Source organism: Rhinolophus sinicus, chromosome 2, assembly GCF_057876585.1.
Source record: "Rhinolophus sinicus isolate RSI-liver-muscle chromosome 2, RSI-T2T, whole genome shotgun sequence".
NCBI lineage: Eukaryota > Metazoa > Chordata > Mammalia > Chiroptera > Rhinolophidae > Rhinolophus > Rhinolophus sinicus.
In genome coordinates this window covers 87709415-87730772 of record NC_142502.1, presented here as the reverse complement: position 1 = coordinate 87730772, position 21358 = coordinate 87709415, and the positions used below count along the sequence as shown (strand labels likewise).

Sequence of the window (21358 nt, the reverse complement as noted above, 5' to 3'; positions counted from 1 at the left end):
GCTCAAGTAGCCAGCATTCTGAATGTGTTCACAAGCACCTCTTACCGGGTACCCGAGAGCCCAGAAGAAACAGCGTGAATGGCAAAGCTGCAAGTGACCCGTAGCAGCAGAAAAGCAATTCAAGACACACACTGTCCTGTTTGCTCTGGACCATCTTCCACCAATTCACACCAACTATGGGTCAGGCACAGAGGTGCTGGGGACACCGAGAAAATGGGAAGCAACCCCTTCTTTTCGGGGGGGCTCACAGCAAGTGCACGGAGCCAGCTGTGACCTTCCTAGTACAAATCTGACCGAATCATCCTGTGCTCAGAAATCTTCAGTGGCTCCCTATTACCTAAGCTGAGGAGCAAGTCCACTCTTTGGAACATAGGCCTTCATGGCCCAAATGCTGCCCGCCAGTCCAGACTCATCTTCCATCACTTCCTCCCTTAAACCCACCTCCTTCACCCCACTTTGGCAACACAGAGCCACTTGCCTTCTCCTCCTCCCCCTTCTCTATCCTTCATATATGTCATCTCTCTGGGGAAAACCCTCTCCTCAGCAAGTCTGCTTGACCAGCACCCCTCAGGCCACAGGCCACAGGCCACAGGCCCAGCCCAAACTTCTCCTTTTGAAAATGAACTGTCCCTAACCCTCCCAGAGGGGTATGCTCCCTTCCCTGACTCTCACACTGCACCTCGTACACACAAGAGCAGCAATGACTGACACGGTCACCTCCCTAAGGACTCTTGGCTCTGTGACAGCAGAATCTTCGCCTTTTCCTCTTTTCTCCTAGCCCCAAGAACAGTGCTTGGCACAGAGCAAATGCTCAGTCTAAGTCTGGCTGAATGAATAAACAAGAGACACACAGAGGCAGGCAGAAAGTGGGAATGAACTCTTAGGGTCCTAAGAAGGGCCAGGGGAAGCATTCTCAGCAGGCGATGCCTGTGCAGTATCAGAGATGGGCATGAAAGGAGGGGTTAGATGAAAAGGGAAGACTGGGGGGTCGGGGGAGGAGGTGCATGGATAAAAGCAGGGAGGCATGAAAGAGGAGGGAAGGTTCAGGAACCACAGGTAGGTGGTTTGTGATGATGGTTCAGGGCAGGGCCAGGGCCTGAGTGAGGTGCAGAGGACAAAGGCTGGTCAGACTAGGGGGACCCCTGAATGCCGTGTTAAGCAGCCCAGACTTTAGGTGGGCAGCATGGAAGGATTCGCAGTAAGGGCCACCCATGCTCAGCAATGCGTCTGAGGACAATCAGTGGTAGCTATGTGGAAGGGGGACCAGAGAGGAGTCAAGACAAGAGGCTGAGGACCAATTCAGGAGGTAAAATCGATGGGACTTTGTGACCAGATATGGGGGACGAGGCCAAGGAGAAGTGACGCCTGGGGGTTTCTGTTCTGACACATGCACCTGTTTTATTGACCTCTTCTGGAGACTGCGTAAACTACAGTCCATCACGGGGGTAGGCAGAGGGCACTTAACGAAATCGTGGATGATCACCGATAGGCCTTGCTAAGAAGACCCCCAGGCGTTGCACGAGGGCGCCAGGAATCAGACAAGGGGAAAAGCACACTGCATCTATGTCAGGGGTCTGACAAAAGTTTAGAGAAAAGGCCCATGACAGATCAGCTAGTCCTCATTTTGTCAAGCACACTTCACAGAATTATTTACTGACACCCTGTTAGGCACTCCCTGACAAATGTAAGTAGACCCTAGTATATGGCGAGTGCTCAGTAACTTTGTGAATGAAGGCTATATACGTGACTCTGTCCACCAGCCAAATCCCCTATGTCCCTCCCCATCCTCACCTACCCCTAGAAAAGCCTCCAGAAAAAGCCACCGCTCCCTCCAATACTGGAAAAAACCCAGCTTCCTACACGTGTCCCATTTGGGAGACCACCTCAGGGATGATGTAGATGCCTGATCTCTGCACTGTATACCTGAAGCTGAACAATAATGAATGCCAACTATAATTTTACATATATATATGAATATATATGTATGTATATACTTACAGGAAGCGGAGTACAGCATTAGGAATAGAGACAGTGGAAATGTAATGGCTGTGTGCGATGTCAGAGGGAAAGTGGATGGGGGAGGGGGGTTCACACAGTGTGAGGGATATAAATGATAAACGTCTAAGTATTGCTTTGTCTTGTGCACCTGAAACTAATAAAATTTAAAAAAAAAAAAACAAGCTTCCTGAGTAAGGCCACGGTACTTGAATGCAAGCCTCCACATGGCTTATTTAGCTAAATAATAATAAAAGGTAGGGGGAAATGATGTTCCATCTAGCTGAGGCCCTACTTTTAAAAAATTAGATATCACATTCGATGTAAAAAGTACCTTTTTAACAAGCCCAAAGAACGCTTCAGTAACCAAGTCACGCGAAGGCAACGCAAGACAGTAAAACAGAATGGTATTCATGTTCAAGGGCAATGCCACATCAACAGATGCCTCAGGGTTACAATAAGGTTATAATAAGGTCTAGGGAAACGCTGCTTCTCCCTCCAGCTTTAACTGGTCCTTGCCCACCCCACACAACTGCCTTGCTGCTCACCTACAGCAGATGGGGAGAGAGAGACGGGAGACAGGAGGCTGTGCAAGGTCAGCAATCTCTGAATCAACACCAGAGACTTCAGGTGTGGGGGTCTGAGCGCATACTTCCTGGTTGGGGTGGAGACTGAAATTTCAGGGCAGGGGCAGTGGGAGGAGGCGTGTGAATCGGGGCCACGACCTGCTGACTACACGCGTCATCTCCAACCTCACCCTCCACATGGTTTCCAAAGCAAACTCATCATGTCCTGTCCAGTCCAACTCTCTCTTTGCATTTCTTCCAGGATAAAGTCTCAACTCCTTAGCCTGACCTACAAGGCCCTGCGTGACCTGGCCCCTCCTCCCCTTTTCCTTTCCTTCCCCCCTTCACCCCACCTCCAGGGCAGCCTATGACATGAGCCAGTTGAGTACCCATACCAGCCGCAGCCCTCTTCACCTCTGTGCTTTCACCTCTGCCTGGTGCCCTCTCATTTCCTTTGCTCTCCCTGGCCTTACCCAGCCTCCACTCACTCCTCCTGAGCTAGGAACCCCTCTTCCATGTTCCCAAAGCATCCCCTCTAGCAGACCACTACTTGGTGTCACCACCGTGTGCTAGAACCAGAAAACTAACATGGCAGCTCAACGGCAGTACTCGTTGTCAAGTGACTGTACTTGTGCCCCTTTACCTGTCTCCCTTACTAGATGGTAAGGTTGTTCCCTGTAATTAGGTAATGTTTCCTTTTCCTATATTCCCAGAAGCTAGAACAACGGCCTCGCACAAAAGCACTGTTTGATCAATGTTTGTAGAATGAAGGGGCAAAAGATTAGAATCAACTGAGACTCACATCCCTTGGGCCATGTCAGCAACAACCCGACTGGTGGGACTGAGAAGCCAGTAACATTGATCAAGTTACACTTGGCCACAGCTGCAGGCTAAAGGTGTGGTAAGTGGCCAGTGACAATCTGACAAGGCCATAGATGTCATGCCTGAACTATGTGGACCCAAGAAACTCAAGGAACAGTGGCTGAGAAGCATCTCATCATCTTTGTTTTGAAACTCTGAAACTACCTATGTCAACAAACATGTTAGCTGGCTTCCATTTCAGGTCTTAGTGTCTTGCATAGAGTAGGCATATTTACTGAATGATTTAGAAAAAGAAAAAAATTTATTAATGGACGGTGGCTGAATCGTGTTGAACGAAGATATTTCCCAGTCTGGATGATAAGAATGTCCAAAAAAAAAAAAAGTTTCTTTCACTTCTTTCACATTTCTTGGGTAATAAAGTACACCACACAGCAGACCAATTTTGCCTTTTATTTAAGGGCTCTGTTCACTGTGGCTTCCCAGAAATTTCTGGGGCCGAATCATTCTGGATAACCAAATTTTCCACATTGCTAAAGATTTGGGTATTGAAACTTTTAACATTAATCATTGTAGATGGAAATCTTCCTAAAAATCTTTCTGAGTATACTGTATACCTTTATTTTTTCATGAAACTACAGATAATCATTACGATCAGTTCCGTACAGTACTTGTCTACTGTAATAACCTCAACATCTACTGAAGCTGTTTGTTCATATAGGACAACAGGTATTCGTGGGATTTTTTTTATTTTTATTTCTTATGACTTTGAAGTATTTAATAATGAATAGCCCTCCCAGCTGGCAGCTACCACCAGTCTACCTACCCCACCACTTTTCCCGTGCTAACTTCTTTCTTCCGTAATCTTGGGAACCAGATAACCAAGCTTCTTATAACTCTAGTAAGGTAAGTGTAGATGGGCTGTGGGCAAGGGCCTGGGCCACTGGCCTCGGCAGGGCATACCCAGTGTCAGAGCAGGGGTTCAGGGCCATTATCGGACTGCTCTGACCTCCCCTTGCACCCCTTTTTATGTTCCAAATGATGGGCAGCTACAAAGAGTACAGTTGAGGTATCACGCCAACACTTTTCAAAGGTAATAAGAACAATAAGTAACATGTATTGGGCTTTTACTCTGTACCAGGACTTCTCTGAAGTGCTGTATTTGTAGTAATATTTCTAACATATTTTATATAACTTTCTAATCTTCCCAACTACTCGATGACATATTATTATCCCCATTTTACTGACAAGGAAGCTGAGGCACAGAGAGGTAAAATAATTTACCAACATGATACTGCTAGGACATGGCAAACCAGAATTTATACTCCGGCCACCTAACAGTCCCCTGACAGAACCACACCACAAGGATCCCTTACTATTTATATCTATAAAAACAAACACTCAGAAAGCAATGTGTAGACCAGCGCTGTCCAACAGAACTTTCTGCGATGATCAAAATGTTCTATATCTGTACTGCTGAGCACTCGAAATGTGGCTGGCATGACTAAGGACCTGAATTTTTAATTTCCTTTCCTTTTAATGATTTACATTTAAATAGCCAAATATGACCAGTAGCTACCTATTAGATGGCACAGGTGTGGACCAGTTTTGGTGAGTGAAAATTTGTGATATTTCAAACACTAAATATAATGGATAACTCCTCCTTGAAAGTAGCTTCAGAAGAATGTAATTAAGCACTAATGTCCTCTAACATCTTCTCCACCCCATACTGTTTTTAATTCAGTCTCAAAATTTTAAGAAAGAAAAGATGCCATTTGGTCGGAGCAGTTGCAGAGGCCTTCCAGGTGAAGTGGGCGCTTGCAAAAGTAACCGTGTTAGTTGGCAGGCAAAGCAGTAAGAGTACGTTGGGGTGTGGGGTTTGGGAACAGCAGATCACAGGTCAGGTTTCAGACACTAGCTTCACCCTATCTGAAACAAAAATACGCCACAGATGAGTGTACGTGTATGTGATGAGCATATCATTGAATATGAAAATACACTCAAGCCCAGGGCCCAGGACCACACGGAGAGAATTGGTGCGGTACAATCTGACTTGGTAGGGCCGTGTCCTCTTCTTGCTCATCCTGGGTCCCCTGGTCAGCCTTGGAGAGGCCATAGGGCCTCTGACACGGAAGTCACAAGCCGATCCCCTCCCCCACCGCGACGATTCCTTTCTAATATATGGATTTTCTCCTTCCCCATTACTGGTTCTGCTAAGCTATGTTATATGTCAGACCCAAATTTAGGCTAGAAACTGATCTCAACTCAAATAAGAAATGAAACCAAGAGTAGAAGTTGAGACACAAACCCAGTGGAGGCACAACTGTATTCTGACTAATCCTAAACCTATATGTCTGGGGGGAGGTGCCTCCTTCCCTCTTCTCCCAATTTCTAAATGGCCACTTGAGTTTGATACACATTTTCCAGCCCGGGTCTGCGCAACCACACTAAGACAAGACTGTGCGATAGAATAGCTGACACCCCGAGGAAGCGAGTGGAGTAGAGAGGTGAAGGGGTTGACCATGGGCCGCACAGCTAGTTAGTGGCAAAGCCTGGGCAAGAACCAGGCCTCCCAGGTCCCTGTCCTCACCCCTTTCACCACACACCTCACTGCCCGGGCCGCAGCGCATGTCTCCAACACTCTGGAAGAGGAACGCATGTTCACACTTCATGCCAAACCAGTGACCCAACTGCAATTTAAAAAAAAAAAAAAAAAAAAAAAAAAAAAACCAGCTATCAACCATCCCTTTCCACCTTAACATCCCTCTTCCAAATGGCAGTCACACAATCCATACAAACCAGTTCCTCCTCGCCCATCGAAGTCAAAAGTTGATCCAGTGCAAAGTCAGACTACAAACTAAACACACTCAAAACTCCAGAAGTGTTGGGTCTGAAAAGTTGTGAGGAATTCTCAGCAGGAAACAGGCATTGTGAAGCAGGCCCTGCCATTTCCTGCAGGACTCCAGGAATTGCTGGAGGGGAGGCCTGTTTATCCTAGGAATGCTTCTCCAGGTCAGGAGTCCCCAGACTGCTCTTAACCTTCAGGAAAGGAGCTGATAAGACATCCCTGGCATCTCTAAACTGAACGCCACATTCTACATTCTCACTGACTCTCAACGCTATCATCTGGCAGATTCCAGCACCGCAGCAGGCACACAGGCCAGATCGTAAACACTTGGGGACCAACTAGTGTGGTCCTGGGCATTCCGCAAAGCAAGCAGGGAGGTCAACAGAGGAAGGAGGGGCACGTCTGTAAACATTACACCCCTGTCCTTCCTCCTGAGGTGGGCACACCCTTCTCCCTCCCCAACAGCCATATAAGTCTTCCTCGTGGTGGTGAGTCACTACAGAGTCTCTGTTTAAAAGTCTCTATAGAAAGAGAATATCTATACCTTTATAGTAAACACGAAGGAACACACTGATGACTGATACTCTGCCCCTGCAAAATTCAGGAGCTTTATCAAGAAACCCGCTCCCTACTTCAAAGACAGGGCAACTGAGGCTCAGAGAATTTTGTCCTTCTCACCCTAGGTGTGACTGTCGTCACCTTCACCAACACAAAAGGAACATTACAGATCACGTTTGGAGTTTGATAGTTAAAATCTTAAGACGCCATATGGAAGGTTTCAATCAATAAAGGCCTCCCAGTACTAAAAATTGCACCTAAGCGCCCACACACATGCACGCATGTGTGTACACACACACACACACACACACACACACACACACAGCCTTTGGTTAGCTCACTTATTTACAAAGCTGTAAAGTACAAGAGTACCAGCTGTGCCTCACAAGACATCTAGGAGTGACTGCCACTCTTGTCCTCTGACGACTGACAAGCCCACACTCAGGGTGTTAGGTCTCAATTCAAGAAACCACCCCCTTTCCACCAATACCAATGGCTTGAGGTTGAGGCCCAACGGTCTGTAAGTTGCACCTGCCGCGTACATCAGGTTCAAGACCGGACTCCTATCCACAAATAGTTTCTGATCTTTAAGCTACCACACTGTGACCTCTGGGAGGACAGGGGACCCTACCTTATTCATCTGCATTCCCAGAGCTCAACACAGGCACACACAAACAGCTGCCAACTAAATGAACCCAGAACACTTGAAAATGTTTCATTTTCAAGGCTTCTACACATACATTGGCATTCAAAGGTAGCATCTACAATTCCAATGGGGAGATGTGAAGAAAATGCACTAGACTTGAGTCAGAAGATGCCGGTTCAAGCCTCAAGTTTGCCAAAAATTCACTCTACTGTCCTGGGCAAATCTCCCAGCCTCTGGAGGTGGGGGTCTTATTTGATGACTTCTAGGTTTCCCTTTAGCTCTTAAACTTGTAAAATGCGAAGAAAAGATGTGCCCTTGAGCTATGGCCACAAAATTAACTTGATGATAAGGGCAATGAGAACAAAACAGCCAGAGGCAGCTTTTCTTACACAGATACTGGCTCATAACAGGCAGTTTTTTGTGTTTTTTGTTTTTTGTAGTAGTAGTAGTCAAAGCCTCTGCCCGTTTGCTTATGTTCACATGTGATATACACATATTTGGGTCATTCTCTGTAGTCTCTTCCAGGGAGATGCAAATTTCAATGATTGTTCCAGGCAGAAAAGCCTCCAAGTGGAATAATGACCTACAGACATTACTTCCAGGTAATAAACAGATTCCACTCAGACAAAGAAAAATAAAGCAGCCTGTGGCTACATTCCGTAGACACTCCATTCATTTGAGCTCTAAATGTGAGCCAGACGTGGCTGAATTCTTATTTTGGCTCCAACTCTAATTTGGGGCTGATGGTCTTTGGCCAAGTGTCTCTTCTAGAAGCCAGGCTCTGGATGGGTATGACAACCCCCATAAGCCATCCAGATTACAGGGTAAAGCTAGGAAAGCATTTCGCAGCTGTAAGGTGTTGCCAACCCCTGAAGACAAGTGAGAAAAGCCGGCAAGAGGCAAGGTGGCTCAGGTGGAGAGCCATAGAATAGTGCCTCACCTAACCAGGGCTCCACAAACTCACAGGAGGGCTCCAGAGACCTCAGAGCCCCGCACTCACAATCTGGCTCCATTTCCTCTGCTGAAAAGCAAGGAACCTGTGTGAACCTACACATCCAGAAGAGCGTCTTGCAAAGCTCTTTAAAGCACACAGCTAGCTCACATTAACCAGCTGTGACTTAGTTAGGTTTGGTTCTCTTCTATGGGGGAACATTTGAGACACGGGAGGTAAATCAAGGCAAAGCATTAGACTGTGTCAAAGATAAAGGTCTGCTCATGAAATAAGAGGCTGTGTCAGGAGCCATGTTAGTAGTTTTACGGTTTTCTTTTCCTTTTTTCCCCTTTCTTTAACCATTAGGTACCAATGGATACCAGATACACAGCGCTGGATAAAAAGGTTAAGAGATAGCATCAGGAAAGTTCCACCAAAGCCTGCTAATAGTGCTCTCACTGATTAGAAAGCACTTCTGTAGTTTGGGAACTTTAATCCAGTCTTATCAACCCTCCGGCTTTGTCATTTATCAGGGTGGGAACAGGAGGTACATCAGCTATGCCACAGAGTGATTTCTGGGGCCTTTGCCCACGACAAAGCAGATCAAAAAGGAGCTCATGCCTGCCAGAGTGAAGTTTTCACCATAGCAACACATGTTACTCTACAAACAGTCAGAACTAAGACGCTCTGTTGCGACCGGTCTGAACAGTGCCCCCGAGAAAGGAGCAACTGAGGGTTCAGACAACAGAGGGAGCAAGAGAAAAGTGGCCCCTGTTTAGCTTGCGGGGCTGCCTCCTCATGGTTTTTCCTCCTCCAGCACAGCACCTTCCAGTACCCACAGCCTCTGTTCTTACAAGATGGATGGCAGAGAAAACAGATATAGAACAGCCACACCACAGGCTCCCTGAGGAAAAGAGGGACCCCAGGGTAGAACGATCACCCCCTTTGCAAAGCAGACGGCTAGCACTGGAGAACTTAGGGAAAAGGGCTCATCACAAAGCACAGCACATCTAGAATGAAATAAAGCTGGGGTACCCAACCAGCCGGTCTGATGGGGGAACATGTACTCACAGATCCGACCATGAAACCTATAAAATCATCATCAGTGTGGCTGTTGAGGCCATCAATTTAATGCCCACGTGCCAGGCACAGTACTGGGCACTTAGACAGGCATCAGTCAGGGTTAAAACATCACTAACACCGCCTTTCTGGATATCACATTTTGCCAAGGGAAGAAACAGGCACAACCAACGTGCCTTATGTTCCATAGGATAGAGTGATACTTAGCCAGGAGAGAAACTAGTTCCAAAGTCCTGCTCTGTTGCTCAGATCACTGAGCAATGCATGTAAAAATCCAGCCACAGAACAAGGGCACCCAAGAGAATCAGCAACCCTTTCCCGGTTTCCCCTGACTAATTTCTCTAGAACACCACTGATGGACTACGTCAGAGGCTGGAGAGGAAGATGCAGAAAGCCAGAAACTATAAAAGCTGGCAAAGGAATATCTTCCAAAGCGCATTAGATGTTAAGTCAAAGAAAGACAACGTATGTCCACAGAGGCCCAGCTGTGCCATTTACATACCTCTTTGTATTAACAATATAAGCAGGGCTGTTTTGTAACACTAATATTAAAGAGACAGGGCCAGAAACCTCCCTGTATGATGCTGCCTAGAGGTATGTCTGGGAGGATGTGAACTGGTGCCAAGGAACCCAGGTGCTAACAGGTGTGATGCAATGGGCTCCCACTGTACATGCTGCAAACGCATTAGCCTGCAGTCTGTCAGCAACAGGCAAGAAGGTGGTTCCTGGAGAAAAGGTAGCTCTACACACTTGGCTCCAAAACAATTAAAATGCAAACACCAGCCACTACCCAAAAATTCCTCTAAGTCCTAAACCCTTAAGTCATTAAAGGCCAAACAGGAACCAAACTTACAAATGACTGGGCCCAGAATTTTAGAAACATTTCCTTGCTGCAAGACCAGCATTGTCTGAAAATGAGCTTTAAAGTAAACAAAGTTTCTGTCTCTAAATGACATTTTAGAAGTAATGTGTAAGTAGCTTTCTCTCTGTTCCATGAACCCCCCTTTTCTCATTCTGTATTTACTAATGAGAGTTTCCCTTTCCCTGCCTGTTTCTGTTTGAAACGTGGCACTGAACGGGACAGTGGAAAGCAAAGGGAAAGAGGGTGGGTGGAGAGACTGCTTTCAAATCACACACACACACACACACACACACACACCCAACTGGCCTCCCACACCCTGAAGGATGGCCAGGCCAGACTCCACCTGAGACAGGACTGAAGGACCAGACTGTTGAGTAGAAAACTTCCCTTATACCACCTCTCGGGAAAGCAGAGTTAAGAAAGAGAAAGCTGGAAGGGAAGGAGGGGGAAAATAAAGCTCCACATTCCTGACATTTTTCAGTGCTGTGGCTGCATACAACAGCTCTATTCCAAATAGCCTGCAGGACAGAAAGAAAACCTGGGTTCGGGGGAAAGAACCTGCCCCGTACCTTGGAAATGGGAGAAGGTATCTTAGCATGGCCCAAAACTAAGCCAAAAGGAGGAGAGAGAGTCACCCTTTCATGTGTGTTCCCAAAAGGAAGTGATCCCAAAGGAAGGAATGTGGAGTCATCTCCCAGGGGACAGAACTGAAGTCCTGGGGTCCCTGAGGGGGAAATGAAAGCCCCTCAGAACGATGGTGAACTGACTAGTGAACTGGGGAAAGGGCATGGCAAGAATGAGATGGAGACCAGTTAGGACCCAAGGCTGAGGCTGCCTGGGGTCAGAGGAGAGGGGCCCAGCTCATTGGCAGAGACTGGGCAGGGGACCCCCGAAGGAGGAGTGGCCAGGAGACTCCCTTTGTGGGAAGAATTATAAATGAGTTTTCCTGACTCAGCTTCTCAGTGAAGGAATCCGAGCTGTGCCCAGCTTAGAAACCCAAGAGCCTGCCCCCTCTCTCGTTGTCTGCCCCCTTCCTCTTCCACCTCCTCTGTCCTCACTTCTAGGGAAAAGTGTGTTAAGTGCTGGACTGCTCCCCCCATATGCATCCCTACATACACACCACACCTCCAAGGGAGAACCCAGAAGACCCTAAGTGACACCTAGTAAGTCCTGTGCTGGGTTATGAAGTATCACCCCCGACTTTATTCCAAATGTGAAGATGCCCACATGTGTTTCTCTGAGGTCCCTAGACAAGTAACTGAGCTGTTTCTGCTCTTATATGGTAGGGACGACAGAGTTCCAAAAATCTGAATTCCCCCAAAAGTAAGTTGGTAGGATCTACTACGTACCCAGCACAGCAGAACACGCATCCTTCGTAAGGGAATTTCTGCACAGCCTTCCTTCTCCCAGATCAGCACACACTGGCAATCCCACAATGCACCTTGCAGAGAAGGAGACTCCTACCCTATAAGCCCAGAAGTGTGGGTCTAAGGTTCTACAGGATGAGGGTAGTGGGAAGAGGGAACCTGCAGGGACTTCGGCCAGGGCTCTTTCCACACATGCCCCAGTCCAGTCCCAAGATGGGGAGGAGGGGAGTTTTTTTATTGGTTTGTTTTTTTTCCACCCTGGCACTTTCTCTCTGTCAGGTACTCGGAGAAAGGGCTCCTAGCACTTTTCAACTCCCACAGAGTTCCAGGTTTAATTTAATCCATTGGACTTTCTAAGATTCTAGAGCCAGGGAGGACAGAAGGTACCAAGCTCAAACACTACGCAGCTCTTTTTGAGTAAAGATAAAGCAGGTAGAGCCACAAACCTTAACAAGTGACAGAAACCGTAGAGACAGCCATAAGGCTACACAAGAGACTTTGCTGGCTGCAAAGCATGTGGCCGTGAGGTCTACAGCTGTCACGTGTCTTTCTAACCACACCCTCCGAGACTGGTGATATGGCATTGGAAGGCCTCTTAGAATGGAGGACAGCAAATAGATACAAATAGGACAGAAATAGGACAGAGGGTACTGGCTGGATAAAACAAATTCTGTCTTAGTTCGGTAAGCTATTATTATGATAAATAATAACAGGGCTTCAGTGGCACATTTGTAGAATCTGTTATGGTTTTTGTTGCTTACATGATCTCAGTAAACCTTACGATCATCTCATGAAGAAGATAGGTTTTACCAAACTCTTTAACAACGGGGAAACTGAGGCTGTAGGGAAAGAACAGAGGCTGCAGAAAATGAAACTGAGGCTGCAGGGAAAGACTAGTGACAGAGCAGGGACGGGGACACAGGGACAACCCTGGTTTGACAAAGTCCTTTCCAATATACCATGAGAGCTGTAGCCTGGGAGAAAGGAGTGGGGGGGCTGAAGTAAAGAAGCACTACCAAAAGCTGGAGAGCAGACCCCAATCCTCGTGTCAGGTTTATTTCCTACAGACCCTGAATCCCAGCGAAGTACACATTCACACATCTAACCCTGTCTTGGTGGCCATATAAATGTCCCCAGCTTGATGGCAACTTCACGGGCCAATTAGGACCCTACTCATCGTTAGAGAGGCGACGGGGAACTTGGAGACAGATACAGAAGGAGAAATTAGCCACACTACCTTGTTTCCCCGAAAATAAGACCAGGTCTTATATTAATTTTTGCTCCAAAAAACGCATTAGGGCTTATGTTCAGGGGATGTCCTCCTGAAAAATCATGCTAGGGCTTGTTTTCCGGTTAGATCTTATTTTCGGGGAAACGTGGTAGGAATCCTCCATCTCCAAGGCAGTTTACAAATGGTCACAGCTTCCTAGCCCATTCCTAAGAATGCAGATAAGCAACCCTACCCAGAAGGGAGGACAAGGCGAGGCCACAGAGAAGACCACTGTGAGAATAAGGGGAGTGTCACTCACCTATCTCACTCTTGAGACAAGATATCCCGCAGCAAGCCCTATACTGTTTCCTCTAGTTCTTCTCACTTTCGAATATCACAGTTTTCTCCCTCTCTCTTGGGGGTAGGGAGTCCTTCCCATCAGACCCCTGGGATCCTGACTCCCTGGGGCTTACAAAAGTCTGTTCTGTGAGGCCTGCACCCGCACACTGCTGTTGGGGGTAGGACCCCATCCTCTCTGCCCTACTCCAACAGTTATGAGGGTATCCCCATCCCTCTCCTTGGCTCTGTAACGGGGGAAGAAGCTCTGGGTCCATCACAGATGGACCTCATGGAACAGTCCACAGAGTGATAAAAGGTATATAAAAACTGGCCTTTTAGGCAAGAGCAAAAAACGGAGAGGGGGCAGGCGGGAGGAAGGCAGAAGGGCACTGCTGGGATGGGGCCAGGGCCACACGTGAAGACCCCTAGCACGTTCCAGAACTAAGGATGCAAAAGACCGAGAAAATCAGGTGGGAGGTGGGAAAGGGTCGGGTTCCCTCCCACTGGAAAAGCCCAGAAGAGCTGGCAGCCACTGCTTGGGAGAGGGAGTTGTGCAATGACTGCGGGTCTGGGAGTCTCCGGGCTTGGCTCCCGGACACCAGAAAGGAAACCCCACTGGTCGGGCCAGGGTGGCAGCGCTGCGGTTGATTCGAGGCCAGGCTTAGGATTCAGGGCTGCAGAGGGAGCTGCAGAATAGAGTGGGTGCCCAAGGGTCCCCGGAGCAGGGCACGGCTGGCACAGCGCGGAGCTGGGGGTTGGGGGGAGGTGGTGTTTGGGCTGACTAAGAGGCCAAGGGGGGTACAGTGCACAAAGCCGGGGGTGCGGATAACGTACATGGCAGCCCCGCGCTCCAGCTCAGACAAGGACCGCTGAGACCTGCAGGGGTCCGCCGGGCGGCGCACAAGAAAGGGCACCCCCTCCCCAGTCTCGCTCACCTCGAACATAAGCCCGATGAGGACGCAGAGCACCAGGCAGAAGCCGATGTCCGCATGGTTGTGGATGACGAACTCCTGGCTGAAGAGCGGGTAACTTTTCGTCCTCCTGCGGAAAGCCATGGCAGCGGGCGCGCAGCGGCCGGCGGGGCCCGCACCCTGCGCTCACGAGCCGCCGCGCAAACTTCTCCAGCCCCGGCCCGGTCCGCCCGCCGGCCCGCAGCCCGCTCGCCCTCCCGCCAGCCGGCCTAGCGCCCAAGAACTTCTGGGGCCCGCCCCCTTCCTCCGCCCGCCCCCGCCCCCGCCGCCCGGAACCGCCCCCGGCCGCAGCCCCCTCCCCACCCGCGGCCCGCAACTCTGCGCGCAGGGCTCGCTGCGGCCCCGCCTCCCCGCGCTTAACCCTCTCGCCGCTGGGGACGCGCTGGGGGCGGGGCTGGCGAGCGCGGGCCCGGTGCCCCTCGGCCCGGGCACCCGTTGCTGCGCACCCGCGCTGCACCCCATCGCATTCTTGGTGCTGCGGCTCTGCCGCCTCCGGTGCTGACCGAGCAGGCCGCAGGGGACGCGGACGCCTGGCCCTGTCCTGCCCGGACAGGAAGTGGGCCCAGGTTTCCCACTGCTCGGCGCCCGCTCCTTCCTCCGCGGGAAGGGAAGGATCGGGGAGGCAGCGGGCCCGCGGAGGGGTGGGCCGAACAGCCGGAAACTCCCGGGGTTGCTGTCTGTGGCCCCGGGGCGCTGAGAATAGTGTAGGTTCGCTGCAGGGAGGGAATCTGCACGCCGGCCTTCTCGCTGCCCGCAGCGCCCTGCATGGAGGATAGATGAATGGACGGTTAATCAAGTATTTATTGAGAGCTTGCAGTGAGCTAGGCACGATTCAGATTGCTGGGATTATGCAGCAAACAAACAAACAAAAAGACTCTGCCTGGGGAGCCTGCGTTCCAAATGTGGGGAGTGGATGGATGGGTGCAGTTTTGCTCTCTTAACTTTTGAGACTTGAGCTAGTGTAAATTCGTTTTACACGTCCTACCCACGGCGTACCTTCAGTATTAATTGATCTGAAGAAGTGGAAGAATAAACACTGAAGAAGAAGAAAAAGAACTTTCTCGTTGAAAGTGTTTAATATTAAGTTTTAAAAGTACTCCGGGAAACTACACAAGGTAGTTTTCATAATTTAATTTATATTGGCAAATAATTGGATTTATTCCCTCCAGTAATAAAGGAGTCAACTAAACATTTTTTAGATGTGCAAAATACAAAATGAAAAAAGAACTATTAATTTTTGTATTCACTCTTTTATTAGGCCCATAGTTATTTCACTTCTAAGTAAATACAATTTCTTAAAAATGGTACAGTGTAGGAAACGTGATTGAGACGGGACTTAAAGAGTTCCTAGATAAATTTTACATCTTGAGTTTCTTGACTTCAATATTTAGTATACTGTCTTCAGTCTTTCATTCCTTTAACTAACAAGAAAATGAGAGAATGATGCCTATATTGAACTAAACCTCATTTAACTTCAAGACTGACCTTTCTTAAAGTTGGACCTTTGTGTTATGAAGAACAGAAAGATCAAGAATTCTGGAGCATCTCCATTTTCCATCTGTGAAAAGGTGTTGCCAACCAAACTTAAATGAATCAGGAGGCTTTGGCTAGAAATAAATGATAAAGATTTAGTCAAGGGTGTTGGGGTTTGCAAACCAGAAACACAACTGAGCAATACCCAGAGTGTTCCCGAAGCAGAAAGAAAAGCTGAGGGTTCTTACAGTCAAAAGTATGTTCATGAGAAGAATCAGTCCTTCATCCTTAGCCTCCGGAATGGCCTGAGATGGTAATCCTCTAGACGACCGGTGGTCTGGATAGTGGACCTGGATGGAGTGGTGTGGATACGTGAACATTCTTTCTTTAGTCCTTCAGGGGATAATCAGAGGGTTATCTGAAGGTTTGATGTATATCCAGGCATTGATGCAGGACTGGAAAGTTCAAAAGTTGAAGTTCCCAGGCTATAAAACAAGAATAGAATCATTTCCTCATACCTCAACCTACTTGGTTTTAGTAATTTAGTAGCTTGACTGTAGTGACTCCATTTTATTTCTTTATTCCTTAGTATTCAAATTTTCAAACTGCATCCATCTTTATTAAGTTGATCCCTATGAATTTTGTTTCTTTATAGATCAAAACTGGAATACCGGCATTTCAGATGGTTCAAACTAATAGTTCCCTAGTGTTTCCCCATGAGCATTTATAAAGGATGTTGTGGTGGGAATTTCTTGCAAAAGGTGGGATGTAGTCAACCTCTTAGCATTAAGAGTTTAGGCTGAAAGTCCTGGGAGACAGTTAGTTGTTACACCTCCACATTTACATATAAGAAACCTAAAGGAAAGGAAAAAGCTTAACCAGTGCCCATACTGCTGACTGCCAGCCCTGGGCCCTTTCAAATGTAAATGAACAATTAGACATAGGGTCCTTAGATGCCTGGTTTGATATTTCACTACCTTGAAACCCTATGGAGGAACTATTAGATGCCTACTTCACAGCCATCTCTAAGTATTAGTTTCAAAACCATCTTCAACCCAAAATGGATCTCTTCCCAACCCCTCTCATCCAATTAGTGATGGAGCCTATGAATTCTGACCTCAGAATCTCCCACCAACTCCCACCTCCACCATTCTTCACCTGGCCCACACTCACTACCCATGGATAGCCTGCCTCTAATATCTTCTCCTTTAACCCGCCATTCCATTAGAAACGCCTACTGAGTACCTACCAAGTGCCAGACACTGTGCTAGTTACTGGAGACAGAAACATAAGACAACCCAGGTGTCATCGTTTTAAAATACATCCTCAAGTTCTTTGATATTACTCCCTTCAAGAGGTGGCAACAAATATCCCCTCCCCCTTGAGTGTGAACTGGACTTAATGGCTCACTTATAACAAATAGAATATGGCATACGTGATGGTGCAACTTCCAAGACTAGATCATAAAAGGTATTTTGGTTTTCTCCTTTTTCTCGTCTTGCATCACTTGGTCTGGGGGATGCCAGCTGCACTGCTGTGAGGATACTCAAGCAGCTTTATGAAGAGGTACACATGCAAGGAAGCAGGGCCCCCTGCTGAAAACCAGCACTAACTTGCCAGGCTTGTGAGTGAGCCATCTTGGAAGCAAATCCTCCAGCCCCAGTCAAATCTGCAAATGACTGCAATCCCAGCTGACCTCTTGACTGCAATCTCGTGAGAGACCCTGAGCCAGATCCAGCCAGGTAAGGCACTCCCAAATTCCTGACACACAGCAATTGTGAGACAAGAAATGTTTGCTGTTTTAAGTCACTAAATCTTGTCATTTATTATGCAGCAAGAGGTAACTAATAACCCTGCCAGAGCTTATAATCTTTTAGAAGAGATAGAGACATCATTACAATTCACTGTGACGATGGTGACTCAAGGAACAAGTTGAAATATATAATCTATGAGTGCGAAGAAAAGGTAAACTTAATTCTGTCTGGGGCATAGGGAAGAGGACATTCGGGCTAGACCTTTAGACCTTTATCTAGAAGGATTTTACTGACAGAGAATGCAGAAATGGGATAGGAGATGAATTATGAAGAGTTAAGGTAGAGCTGGATTGTAATGGTTTTGAATGTCATGATATAAAAGAATTGTGACTTTCAATGTATACATATATAAGTCATCACATTGTATACTTTAAATATCTTACAATTTTATTTGTCGATTAGAACCCAATAAAGCTAAAAAAAAATTAGAAAAAAAGGAATTGTGACTTTATTCTGCAAACAATGGGAAGGAATGGGAAGTTTTTATGCATAACCAAATCTGTTTTTAGAGACATTTAAAGGGTTAATTAATTGGATTTGGTGATTGCTTTCCTATAAGAAATACAGTTGGAGGAGTGAAAACTTTGGGCTAGGATGACAAAATGATGGTGGGACCATTAAAAAATAAAAATGGACCAACTGAGAAACATCAAGCATAAGAGGAGAAGATGGGCCTCAGCTTTGAATAAGCTGGACTTGAGGAGTCATGTGACATCCAAATCAACACTTCAATAGGTCACTTGGAAACTGTTGGATTGGATTTAGGGAGGGAGAACCAGAATTAAAGGTATTTGTGGTTCATCTGCAATGGGACTGTTGAAGCCGTAAGGTTAAGTAAGCATTCCCAGGAGAGTGTGCTGAAATAAGAAAAACCGAGAGCTCAACATCCAAGGGAACCCAAACATGGAGCAGGGAGGAGGAGGAAAAGGAAAGGGTGGGGTGGAGGAAGCCATGACACACACATTTCACAAGGGCAAGTTAAATCAGGCAGGATGAGAATAAGACGAAGCCCCTGGATGCAGGCATCACGGCCCTTGAGAGCCCACTCGTACTTGGACATTGAATGGGCTTACCAGTGGGTAGAAGATGAGACCAGGAGGAGCGAAAGCCATCTACTCTTTTAGAAAGTTGGGTGAGAAAAAGGGAAATGGATGGTGTTTGGGTGATATAGAGAATCTAAGGAAGGATCTTTGAGTTATATTTACTTTTTGAGATTGGAGCATGTTTGGAAACAGAGAAGAAACACCCAGGAGAGAGAAGATTTGAAATACGGAAAATACTAGAAGTACAGGAGATCAGTGATTAAACCAAGAAGACGAGAGAGTAGCTCCAACAACAGGAGGAAGGAAAACTCTTGAGAGGCTGGGGCAGGGACCTAGGAATGGGTGAATATATAGTTACGTCTAGAGGTGGAAGAGATAATAAGCTCTCACGTTTACATTGCACTTTATGGTTGCCCTGCGAGGGAGGCAAGATGGTTATTACCAACCCCTTCTTGTAGCTGTTCTGAGACACATGAATGACCAAGGGCCACATAATTAGTGGGTAGCTGAATCAAGACTCAGACCAGTGGTTCAGCACAAAGTTCTCTTTGCTGGACCATACTGTACCCTTTCAGGCTTCCTAAAGCATGGCACTGATCAGGTAGGCACCATCTGTCCCTCTCTGTGTCTGTGCTCCACTCACAGGCCCTCGTTTCATGTCCCTTTGCCTAAAAGGTAACCATCCTCTAAGAGAAAGAGCATGTGCCCCTTCCTTCACAAAGCTGTCTTCAAGGCACTAGTCTGGAGGCGTGCACACAGCGCCTTGTGGATACCTCTCAGATAGCAGCAGGTTCTCCTGCAATCAGTGTGTTTGTCTGAGTTTTACCCCATTTCGGATGGTGTGACCCTTCAGGGCAAGCATCCAGCCATTTGCCCTCATATTCCAACAGCATCAAGTGTCCCACGTGTTCTTATCAAGTGTTGGTTGAATGAATGATTGAATGAGAGATGCTATTGACATAAATGTGACCACTAGCCCCAACAGGTGGAAAATGTATTTTTCTCACATAACAAGACGTCCTCAGTTAGTTCATCAGTCCTCAGTGATTCATCGAAGACTAGAGTCTTATTATCCTCCCACTTTGCCACTCTGCGTTTGCTTTTGTCACAGGGTCGTCCCTTATGGTTATAAAGAGGCTGCAACAGCTCCAGACATCCTATCCTTCATACAAGAACCAAAATTCAGACAAGAAGAGGAGGGTCATTGTGAAGTGTGAAGAAAACTTTCCCAGAAACCATGGAATCCCCTCATGCCTCATTGGCGAGAATTGCGTCACATGACCACTCCTAAACCAGTCATTGGCAAGGTGAGTGCAACTGACATGACTAGATTAACTTCACCAGGAAGGCATCCTAGGAGGGGCTGAAGAGAGTTGCAGCCTCTTTTGAAGATCCTGGTTATCCCTTATCTGAACAAATTAAAAATTCTCATGGCACCATTGCTGTAAGAAGTCTCACAAGTGAATGTATGTAATGAATATCTACAAGTTTCAAATATGGCTGCTAGAAACATATTGTGGGCTTAAATGTGAACATGTCCTTGGGCGTCAACAGCTCCGATACTCCTGTTTAACACATCCTGTGATGAAACCTAATTCAGCTCTATCCTGCTAGAACTCAAGCTCCAAACATGGGGATCTTTGTTTTGTTTCTATCAATAATGCCCAGAGCACCTGGAATATTGTAGGGTTCAATAAATATTGATTAATTGAAAAACAAAAACACCTGATGGCAAGAAAAACGGGGAGAGTTGGTATGGAGCAGGCACCCAGAAGCATCTGCACCGTGATTTTTTCAGGGCTTTTTACTCTTAATATGTTTGCTTCTTTGCCTCACAGGACACAAAACACTATTGCCCCAACCAGGACTTGTTTTCTGATTTCTGTACACCCAGCACATGAGCCTTGCCAATGTCACAAAGCAAACAGTCACTGTTGGAGTATCTGGCTGGAAGATACCCAGCTTGACAAAGTGGGGTGTTCGTGCTCTGGCAGTCCAGCATACTGGGTCAGGTTCAACGGCCTTTTTCGCCAAAAGATAAAACTTCACAGCTATCCGATCTTCTTGCCCCCAATATCACAGCAGTTTAGCGGAATCAGTGGTGTACCAAGGGCACGGTGGTCAGCTGGGGGAGCACGCACCAGAGGCTTGCATGATCTGTAAAGAATTTTAGAACAAGGATAAACCTCTAAAGGCAAAGTGGTATCCTGGATAGAACCCTGGAAAAAGGACAACAGTGGAAACACTGCTAAAATCCAAATAAAGGCTGTAGTTTGGTTAACAGTATTTTACTAATGGTATTTTCTGTGTGTTTGATAAATGTGCATGGCTATATAAGCTGAATGAAAGGTTTATGGGTATTCTCTACACTATTTTTGCAACTCTCCTATAAATCTAAAATTATTTCACAGTTTAAAAAATTGTAAATGATAAAACTGACTAAAAATTGGTCTGCTTTTTTACTGTCACCTTGACAATTCTAAACAATATTAATGATAAAAACACTTTCTCCTTCCCCCACATGATTGATTCTGAATGCTAAGTATTTATTGTAGTGACTGTTGAGTCTCAACGTATATGTAAGTTTCAATTTAGCATAATTTTACTATTTATTTTTAATAAATGTTGCATTCTAATTGCAAGTTATGCCTAGGAACTCATATATACAGTTGACCCTGATAGTTGTGGTCTCAGATACACATATTTGTTTTGAATAAGTTCATATCCAACTGGAAGTATCTGAGCTTATTCCCAGCACAGCCACGTCTCGAGCCCTACGGCACTCCAGAATCTTGCATTTGGACCGCAAATTTGAAACAATGACAGCACAGTGATT

The 21358-nt window shown here is 46.8% G+C and overlaps 1 protein-coding gene and 1 long non-coding RNA gene across 2 annotated transcripts in view; one reads left to right on the top strand and one right to left on the bottom strand.

Moving 5' to 3' along the window:
* The window catches only part of TRAM2 (translocation associated membrane protein 2), a 76929-nt gene extending 62497 nt beyond the window's left edge, over nucleotides 1–14432 (bottom strand). Inside the window, exon 1 of the mRNA XM_019734701.3 lies at nucleotides 14157–14432. Coding sequence (XP_019590260.1) covers nucleotides 14157–14276 — 120 coding nt within the window. The 5' untranslated portion in view covers nucleotides 14277–14432. The remainder of the gene's footprint in view (nucleotides 1–14156) is intronic.
* A 41-nt stretch (nucleotides 14433–14473) lies between these two features.
* LOC148758811 (uncharacterized) lies at nucleotides 14474–21047 on the top strand. The gene is made up of 3 exons (XR_016020307.1): nucleotides 14474–15307; nucleotides 17192–17407; nucleotides 19634–21047. It is a non-coding gene; the product is annotated as an uncharacterized LOC148758811 (long non-coding RNA).
* The last annotated feature ends 311 nt before the right edge of the window (nucleotides 21048–21358 follow it).